The sequence below is a fragment of the Chiloscyllium plagiosum genome, chromosome 12, assembly GCF_004010195.1.
Source record: "Chiloscyllium plagiosum isolate BGI_BamShark_2017 chromosome 12, ASM401019v2, whole genome shotgun sequence".
NCBI lineage: Eukaryota > Metazoa > Chordata > Chondrichthyes > Orectolobiformes > Hemiscylliidae > Chiloscyllium > Chiloscyllium plagiosum.
In genome coordinates this window covers 25673486-25684373 of record NC_057721.1, presented here as the reverse complement: position 1 = coordinate 25684373, position 10888 = coordinate 25673486, and the positions used below count along the sequence as shown (strand labels likewise).

At 47.2% G+C, this 10888-nt stretch overlaps 1 protein-coding gene across 1 annotated transcript in view; it reads right to left on the bottom strand.

Moving 5' to 3' along the window:
• nr0b1 (nuclear receptor subfamily 0, group B, member 1) overlaps positions 1 to 5793 on the bottom strand; it is an 18698-nt gene extending 12905 nt beyond the window's left edge. Inside the window, exon 1 of the mRNA XM_043701573.1 lies at positions 5159 to 5793. Coding sequence (XP_043557508.1) covers positions 5159 to 5759 — 601 coding nt within the window. The 5' untranslated portion in view covers positions 5760 to 5793. The remainder of the gene's footprint in view (positions 1 to 5158) is intronic.
• Positions 5794 to 10888: the final 5095 nt, after the last annotated feature.

Sequence of the window (10888 nt, the reverse complement as noted above, 5' to 3'; positions counted from 1 at the left end):
CATTAAGTGTATAAGTCCTGCTAAGATTTGCTTTCCCAAAATGCAGCACCTCGCATTTATCTGAATTAAACTCCATCTGCCACTTCTCAGCCCATTGGCCCATCTGGTCAAGATCCTGTTGTAATCTGAGGTAACCCTCTTCACTGTCCACTACACCTCCAATTTTGGTGTCATCTGCAAACTTACTAACTGTACCTCCTATGCTCGCATCCAAATAATTTATGTAAATGACAAAAAGTAGAGGATCCAGCACTGATCCTTGTGGCACTCCATTGGTCACAAGCCTCCAGTCTGAAAAACAAACCTTCACCACCACCCTCTGTCTTCTACCTTTGAGCCAGTTCTGTATCCAAATGGCTAGTTCTCCCTGTATTCCGTGAGATCTAACTTTGCTGATCAGTCTCCCATGGGGAACCTTGTCGAACGCCTTACTGAAGTCCATATAGATCACATTTACTGCTCTGCCCTTTATCAATCCTTCCTCAAAAAACACAATCAAGTTTGTGAGACATGATTTCCCACGCACAAAGCCATGTTGACTATCCCTAATCATTCCTTGCCTTTCCAAACACATGTACATCCTGTCCCTCAGGATTCCCTCCAACCACCAACGTCAGGCTCACCGGTCTATAGTTCCGAGCCAAAGCTTTTTGCAATTTAAACACTTACTGCAGATTTTATGTTACTAACATCCATGAGTTCCTAATTTTACTTTCTCAATCCCACTAGTCTTTGCCAATGAAATCTTTAACTTCCCTCTTTCATCATATGTATGGTGATGCATGATCTTTGAAGAGTGACAAAAGCGTGGCCTTTTACTGATTCATATTTCATTCACAACTGATGCTGAGGATAAACAAGATGCCTATAGATGCAAAATGCATCAAATGCAACTGTAGTCCAATGGTTATCTTTGAAAATACAGCATACTCTGTTATAGTCAAAAACTGTGCAAGAAGGCTCAAATGCAATGCAATAAACAAGGAGTTGATAGAGGCAGGAATGCAGAACATGTAGTATTCTGTAACATCCACTGTTTTGGTAAGTGACTTTTTTTTACAGGATTGCAATAGCTTTTTTATTGAAAGGGCAAGTGTGGCTAGTATGCACCAAGCAACACTGCCATCACATGAAACACCATGTACAATTGACTTTCATCTTATAAAAGAAAATTATTTATGGGTATGTCTTACTACTTTACATTGAATGTAAAACAGAGATGGGGTGCGATTACTTTGTGGAATTCATCATTCATTGTATTAGTGTTTCTGATTACATTTTCTCAGGAGGAATTATATCAAAAATTGCTGGTGATACCAAACTGTACGGTTCAGTCAACTGTGAGAAAAAAATGCAAAAGATTACAGAAGAACAAAAAAGGTACATTTCGGTACATTTGGGGTGGCACGGTGACTCAGTGGTTAGTACTGCTGCCTCACAGCTCCAGGGACCTGGGTTTGATTCCTGCCTCGGGCGACTCTTTGTGTTGAGTTTGCACATTCTCCCAGTGTCTGCGTTGGTTTCCTCCCACAGTCCAAAGATGTGCAGGTTAGGTGAATTGGCCTTGCTAAATTGCCCATTGTGTTAGGTGCATTAGTCAGGGGTAAATATAGGGTAGGGGAATGGGTCTGGGTGGGTTACTCTTCGGAGGTCAGTGTGGACTTGTTGCGGGGGCGGGGAGGAAGGGCCTGTTTCCATACAGTAGGGAATCTAATCTAATCATGTAACAGATGCAGTGAAATAATAGAATTTACAAAAATGAAAATAAGTGTACCAGAAGATCATTATTTCAGGGAAACAATGATTTAGAGGTTGAGATAAAAGATACAGTTAAATTTAGAATGCAGGTATTTAAGGCCATAAAACGAAAATGGGTTTGGGGATTTTAATCCTGGACATTGACTGTAAACAAAGGTAAGTGACATTTATTTTATATAAAACATTGCTAAGTACAGAACTGGAGTACTTCAAATATTTGGGTGCTGTGATTCTATGAGTTCAAGTCAAGCCATATATAGTGATATTGGAAGAGTATAACAAAACAAAAATATCAGAGTGACACCTAGAACAAAAAGGTATTGTTGATGTGAAAGGCTGAAAAGAAGTAGCCTTTTCTATTGGGTGAAAAGGAAACCAATTAACTGAAGTTTTCAAAATGAGAAAGGATAAGTAGAGAAAGTTGGCAAATAGGAAAGAAAATAGACATAGATCTAGATTATTACAAAAAGAATAAAAGTGATGGGAAGGGTGACAAGTTAAAGAAGAGATGTTTCACACAGAGGATTAATGCATCATAGCAGGCTCAATGCAAGGGTCAATTGACACAGAAATTATGAGGTGAATTTAAAAAGGCATGAATAATCATTTAAAATGAAAAGATCTGTAGGAAGGACAATGAAATTAGAGCAGGAGCTCTAACTGAGGAGCTAACACAATGGCTTCTTTCTGTGCAATACATTATTTGATATTGTGCACTAACTGCTCCAACATCAATCCATTCCCACTCAGAAAAAAATCCAAGCAACATTTCCTCAAAAACATTTTTGAGGACTATTCATCTGGGACCACAATTGGGGCCAAATTGTGCTCCTGAGCCTGCAGTTGTTGGAAGCCAGCAAGCCTCCTAATCAACTTCCTCCACAGTTGTCATTTTAATGAACACAACTGGCAAGTCCATGATGCTGCCGAGCAGTGCTCTAGAGCCATAGCAGCCACACTAAGAGAAGAGGTATTACTGAGCGTGGTCAGAAACTAGCAAGGAATCCTCAACTTGGAAATGCCCTCATTAATCAAAACAGAATGATTGTATTGGAGACTCCTGATGCATGTGATGCACTGCATGATCAAACAGAGCTGTGGTTTTGCCATTTCATTCATGCAAGCCAGACATTGGGCCATAAAACATCCAGTTTGTCGTAGGCAGCCTCAGAAACACTTTGCACAACAAGCTGGAGGATTTTGTTTGTGATAGGGGTGAGGGCTGCAGTGACTTTGGCAAATTCCACAAAATCATCCCCAGTTGGAACTTCACATATCCTGATTGGCTGTACAACAGTGTAGAATAAATATTTCCAGTCTGACCCTGGAAAAGTTCCACTTGGTAGGAATGAGTCAGAGAGTTGTCCCAAAGCTCATCCCTATTTTTCCAGTTCAACCTCACTGTCAGGGAAGTCTCAGCCCACTGTGTTCACATTAAGTTAATATGTGATTTAGATGAAATTTTCCAAGCACTTCTTTGAAATTGCTGCTTTTCTCTGTTGCGGATTAGAAATATAAAAGAGAGAAGCACTATCAAAGTCATCTTAATGAAGCTCTGGATTGCAACCTGTAGGTAAATACTGCACGTACAGTGTATCATTGATGAAGGAAGAGAGCACAGGGCCAACAATTAAACAAACCAGTCTTTCTTGAATGGATTCAATTTACAGCTCAATAGAGTACTCCAAAATACTCCTGATTAAAGCCAGTACAATTTCAATGGTACATTTCAAGGAGTCAAAGGTGAGCTGCTTATCACACGGGGCAGTGCCTTGGAAAGAATTTGGAGGTGAATTCTCTCCTGAAGGGAGGAGTGACACATTCACTGTCATCTGCTACTGGATATGTCTGACTAGTCTCGAGGGAGTCTAGTACGGACTCCCAGCCTCGAGTTGAAGCCTGCTTTAGAAAGGCTATAATGCTGAACTTTCACCTTCATTTATTTATTTTTGTAATTTCTACCTAAGATTTTGAACCTTGGTATCTTTGTACATAAGATGACATTGGACTTGGCAGCTTTGAACATTTTTTGCTGTATCCCTGTACTTAAGTACATGTGACAATAAACCCAGTTCTAATCAGATCAAAAATCAAATGTACATTGCTATAACTGTTGAAATCTGGAAAAACAGGGGGGGTTTAAACACTGCAATGAAAAGTCAACTGTTTATTTGCTATTCTGTAGCGTCTGATATTTCTTTTTTGTCACAATAAGTTTGGGGCAGAATATTTTTGGCATGGAAAGAGCTTGGTATTTAATGCTACATTTATCCTGTAAGTTACAGGGTCTCAAATTAAGAGCTGCAGTATCAGTTCCTGCCAGGGTCAAGGACTTGAGAAGTGATTATTCAGCCTGAGGGCTTTCCTATTGTTTTAGGTACCAGCAGTGTCCAAATACAGACATATCACTGGAACCACAAACACAGAAACACGCTCACAGCATTTCAAATGTTTCGAATTTAAATTTCCGAAAACTGATGGCAGATATATTTGCATGGCAGAGACTTTTCAGTTAGTTCTGGATGATACGTGTTAGAAGTGTTGCTGATGAACATAGAAGCTTTAAATTTAAACTTGTCAGAAGATCAAAAGGCTATGGATTCAAACCCCACTCCAGACTATGAACACAATCTAGACAGGCAGCTGAGGTCATCGCTGCCTTTTAAGTGTGCTGTCCTCTCTCTGGGATGTTAAACCGAGCTGTCTCGGTGAGATGTTCATTGTTCCCATGAATGCAAAAAATATCAAGACACATTTTGGGGAATGAAGGAGCGGCGATCCGAAAGCTACTGCTTCCATTTAAACCTGTTGGTGTTGTGTGATTTTTAACTTCATTTTGGAGAAGTGGTGGGAAGTTGCCCTGTCCAATGTAAACCTCACTAAAACAGACTAGCTGGTGATTTATCTCACTGATGTTTGAACAGGGATCATTGTGGCGGACTACTTCACCATAAAATGCATTGGGACATCATGAAGATGTGGAAGGTCGGCATGGCCAAGGTTTCATCCTCGCTCTGTTTCAGTTGGGATTGGACTGCAACTGCACTCCCCACTTTAGTCGGAATCAGTGGGAATGTGGGCATGGAAGAAGGGTCAGCCCCCCACTGCCACCGAAATGTACTTTCGCCCTGATCACACATTAACCCCATCACAGGACATACAGTACATAACATCTGCTTTCCAATTCAAGGAGAAAGGCAACCTTATTCACGTTTCGGGGAGAGAAAAAAATACTTACAACACCAACGGCGCGTCCGTATTAAATGGAAAAACATGACGTAAAACCCAAATCATGACAATTATACCCGTTCTATTTCTCTGACTATATCGAAACTTTTTTTTGTGCGTGGTAAAACATTTGACCTGAAGCGTGTATGAATGTACCTGTGAATACACCAACCTGGGTTAAACAGAAGAATCCCTTTCAAATAGGCATACTCCTTGGGACTAATGTCCAGGCTCCAGCACTTCACCAGGAACCGCTGAATAGTCTGGGTCTCCGCCGCCGAAAGTAAGCGCTGGTGGCCCGTCCCCTCCTGGGTGTTCGGGAGGCCGTGGGTTAAAAGCGTCTGCAAAATACTGGGCTCGGATGTTTCCACCGTCTCAAACTCGACTTTGTCCTGGGCAAGTCCCAGGACCAGGAGAGGTGCCCAGCACCTTCTCACCAGCTTTAGCTGGTCATCACAGGGCAGCGCCTGGAAACAGGGCACGTTCCTCACAAAGCTCAGGGTCTTTGCCAGGACCACGGACGCTGCTGTGCAGGTGATGTGAGGGCACTTGAGCACCACTTTCCGCCTGGATTTGCAGGGACAGCCCTGAGCCGGGACTGCCGAGGGAGCGGCGGGGTCCTGCTGCCCGAGGGGGAGTTCCTGGCCATCGTTTCTCAGCAGCTGGTACAGGATACTGCTCAGCCCCCTGTCGTTCTTACAGCGACACAGATCCGCGCAGGCTGAAGACATCGCCAGCCGCCGCTCGCTCCACTCCGTCCCTCCCTGGCTCATTCACCCACTCACTCAGTCCACAGCATGAAGCTGCCGCCGGCTGCCAGCTCATATATACAGCTCCGAAAGCAGGTCCCACCCTCTCACAACGGCAGCAGCAACAGAGGGCGCCCGCTCACTGGAGCAATACAGTCTCTGATTGCACCCTTTTGGATCAGACTGTCCTCCCTACACCCAACTGGACCCACTGGGATCAGACTGTCCTCCCTACACCCAACTGCACCCATTGGGATCAGACTGTCCTCCCTACACCCAACTGGACCCACTGGGAACAGACTGTCCTTCCTACACCCAACTGGACCCACTGGGATCAGACTGTCCTCCCTACTCCCAACTGCACCCATTGGGATCAGACTGTCCTCCCTACACCCAACTGGACACACAGGGATCAGACTGTCCTCCCAACACCCAACTGGACCCACTGGGATCAGACTGTCCTCCCTACACCCAACTGGACCCACTGGGATCAGACTGTCCTCCCTACACCCAACTGCACCCACTGGGATCAGACTGTCCTCCCAACACCCAACTGGACACACTAGGATCAGACTGTCCTCCCAACACCCAACTGCACTCACTGGGATCAGACTGTCCTCACTGCATCCAACTGCACCCAGTGGGATCAGACTGTCCTCTCGATACCCAACTGCACCCACTGGGATCAGAATGTCCTCTCGATACCCAACTGCACCCACTGGGATCAGACGGTCCTCACTGCATCCAACTGCACCCAGTGGGATCAGACTGTCCTCTCGATACCCAACTGCACTCACTGGGATCAGACGGTCCTCACTGCATCCAACTGCACCCAGTGGGATCAGACTGTCCTCTCGATACCCAACTGCACCCACTGGGAATCAGACGGTCCTCACTGCATCCAACTGCACCCAGTGGGATCAGACTGTCCTCTCTTTACCCAACTGCACTCACTGGGATCAGACTGTCCTCTCGATACCCAACTGCACCCACTGGGATCATACTGTCCTCTCTATACCCAACTGCACCCACTGGGATCAGACTGTCCTCTCGATACCCAACTGCACCCACTGGGATCAGACTGTCCTCTCTTTACCCAACTGCACCCACTGGGATCAGACTGTCCTCTCTACACCAAACTGCACCTACTGGGATCAGTCCGGCATCTCCACATCCAACTACATCCCCTGGGATCAGACTGTTTTCTCTGCAGCCAGCTGCACCCATTGAGATCAAACTGTCCTTTGTACACCTAACTGCACCCACTGCATCAGACTTTCCTTTCTACCAGGAGAAAGTGAGGTCTGCGGATGCTGGAGATCAGAGATGGAAATGTGTTGCTGGAAAAGCGCAGCAGGTCAGGCAGCATCTAGGGAACAGGAGAATCGACGTTTCGGGCATTAGAAGGGCTAATGCCCGAAACGTCGATTCTCCTGTTCCCTAGATGCTGCCTGACATGCTGCGCTTTTCCAGCAACACGTTTCCATTTCCTTTCTACCACCCAACTGCACCCACTGGGCAAAAGTGAGTACTGCAGATGTTAGAGAGCAGAGCCAAGATTAGAGTGTTGCTAGAAAAGCACAGCAGGTCAGGCAGCATCCGAAAGCAGGAAAATTGATGTTTCGGGCAAAAGCTCTTCATCTATCCTCTCTACACCCAACTGCACCCACTGGGATCAGACTGTCCTCTCTATACCTAACTGCACCCACTGGGATCAGACTATCCTCTCCATACCCAACTGCACCCACTGGGATCAGACTATCCTCTCCATACCCAACTGCACCCAGTGGGATCAGACTGTCCTCTCTATACCTAACTGCACCCAGTGGGATCAGACTGTCCTCTCCATACCCAACTGCACCCACTGGGATCAGACTGTCCTCCCTAAGCCCAACTGCACTCACTGGGATCAGACTGTCCACTCTATACCCAACTCACCCACAGGGATCAGAATGTTCTCTCTATACCCAACTGCACCCAGTGAGATCAGACTGTCCTCTCTATACCCAACTGCACCGACTGGGATCAGATAATCCTCACTGCACCCAACTGCACCCCCTGGGATCAGACTGTCCTCTCTATACCTAACTGCACCCCCAGGGATCAGACTGTCCTCTCTATACCTAACTGCACCCCCTGGGATCAGACTGTCCTCTCTATACCCAACTGCACCCAGTGGGAACAGACTGTCCACTCTATACCCAACTGCACTCACTGGAACAGGTTGTCCTTTCTACACCTTAGTGCACCCACTGGGAACAGAAAGTCCTGTCTACACCCAACTGTACCCACTGGAATCAGACTGTCCTTTCTACACCCAACTCACCCACAGAGATCAGACTGTCCTTTCTACACCCAACTCACCCACAGGGATTAGACTGTCCTCTCTAAACCCAACTGTACCCACAGGGATCAGACTGTCCTCTCTACACCAAATTTCACCCACAGGGATCAGACTCAGCTCGCTAAACCCAACTACATCCACTGGGATCAGACTGTCCTCGCTAAACCCAACTGCATCCACTGGGATCAGACTGTCCTCTTGATACCCAACTGCACCAAGTGGGATCGGACTGTCCACTCTACACCCAACTGCACTCACTGGGATCAGACTGTCCTTTCTCCACTCAACTGCACTCACTGGGAACGGGTTGTCCTTTCTACATCTTAGTGCACCCAGTGGGATCAGACTGTCCTGTCCACACCCAACTGCACTCACTGGAATCAGACTGTCCTTTCTACACCCAACTCACCCACAGGGATCAGACTGTCTTCTCTAAACCCAACTGTACCCACAGGGATTAGACTGTACTCTCTACACCAAATTTCACCCACAGGGATCAGACTGAGCTCGCTAAACCCAACTGCACCCACTGGGATCAGACTGCCCTCTCTACACCCAACTGCACTCACTGGGAACAGGTTGTCCTTTCTACACCTTAGTGCACCCACTGGGATCAGACTGTCCTCTCTACACCCAACTGTACCCACTGGAATCAGACTGTCCTTTCTCCACCCAACTCACCCACTGGGATCAGACTGTCCTCTCTAAATCCAACTGTACCCACAGGGATTAGACTGTCCTCTCTATACCAAATTGCACCCACTGGGATCAGAATGTCTTCTCTATACCCAACTGCACCCAGTGGGATCAGACTGTCCTGTCCACACCCAACTGCACTCACTGGAATCAGACTGTCCTTTCTACACCCAACTCACCCACAGGGATCAGACTGTCTTCTCTAAACCCAACTGTACCCACAGGGATTAGACTGTACTCTCTACACCAAATTGCACCCACAGGGATCAGACTGAGCTCGCTAAACCCAACTACATCCACTGGGATCAGACTGTCCTCGCTAAACCCAACTGTACCCACAGGGATTAGACTGTACTCTCTACACCAAATTTCACCCACAGGGATCAGACTGAGCTCGCTAAACCCAACTGCACCCAGTGGGATCAGACTGTCCACTCTACACCCAACTGCACTCACTGGGATCAGACTGTCCTTTCTCCACCCAACTGCACTCACTGGGAACAGGTTGTCCTTTCTACACCTTAGTGCATCCACTGGGATCAAACTGTCCTCTCTACACCCAACTGCACTCACTGGGAACAGGTTGTCCTTTCTACAACTTAGTGCACCCACTGGGATCAGTCTGTCCTCTCTATACCCAACTGTACCCACTGGAATCAGACTGTCCTTTCTCCACCCAACTCACCCACTGGGATCAGACTGTCCTCTCTAAATCCAACTGTACCCACAGGGATTAGACTGTCCTCTCTATACCAAATTGCACCCACTGGGATCAGACTGTCCTCTCTACACCCAACTGCATCCACTGGGATCAGACTGTCTTCTCTATACCCAACTGCACCCAGTGGGATCAGACTGTCCTCTCTACACCCAACTGTACCCACTGGAATCAGACTGGAATCGGACTGCACTCACTGGGAACAGGTTGTCCTTTCTACACCTGAGTGCACCCACTGGGATCAGACTGTCCTCTCTACACCCAACTGTACCCACTGGAATCAGACTGTCCTTTCCCCACCCAACTCACCCACTTGGATCAGTCTGTCCTTTCTAGACCCAACTCACCCACAGGGATCAGACTGTCCTCTCTAAATCCAACTGTACCCACAGGGATCACCCAACTCACCCACTTGGATCAGACTGTCCTTTCTACACCCAACTGCACCCACTTGGATCAGACTGTCCTCTCTATACCAAATTGCACCCACTGGGATCAGACTGTCCTCTCTACACCCAACTGCATCCACTGGGATCAGACTGTCTTCTCTATACCCAACTGCACCCACTGGGATCAGACTGTCCTCTCTATACCCAACTGCGCCCACTGGAATCAGATGGTCCTCACTGCACCCAACTGCACCCAGTGAGATCAGACTGTTCTCTCTACACCCAACTGTACACACTGGAATGAGACTGCACTCACTGGGAACAGGTTGTCATTTCTATGCCAAATTGCACCCACAGGGATCAGACTGTCCTCTCTACAACCAACTGCACCCAGTGGGAGCAAACTGTCCTCTCTACACCCAACTGGACCCACTAAGATCAGACTGTCCTCTCTATACCCAACTGGACCCACTAAGATCAGACTGTCCTCTCTACACCCAACTGGACCCACTAAGATCAGACTGTCCTCTCTACACCCAACTGCACTCACTGGGAACAGGTTGTCCTTTCTACACCGTGGTGCACCGACTGGGATCAGACTGTCCTCTCTACACCCAACTGTACCCACAGGGATCAGACTGTCCTTTCTACACCCAACTCACCCACAGGGATCAGACTGTCCTTTCTACACCCAACTCACCCACAGGAATCAGACTGTCCTCTCTAAACCCAACTGTACCCACAGGGATTAGACTGTCCTCTCTACACCCAAATGCAACCACTGGGATCAGACTGTCCTCTCTACACCCAACTGGACCCATTAAGATCAGACTGTCCTCTCTACACCCAACTGGACCCAGTGGGATCAGACTGTCCTCTCTACACCCAACTGGACCCACTGAGATCAGACTGTCCTCTCTACACCCAACTGGACCCACTAAGATCAGACTATCCTCTCTACATCCAACTGGACCCACTAAAATCAGACTGTCCTCTCTAAACCCAA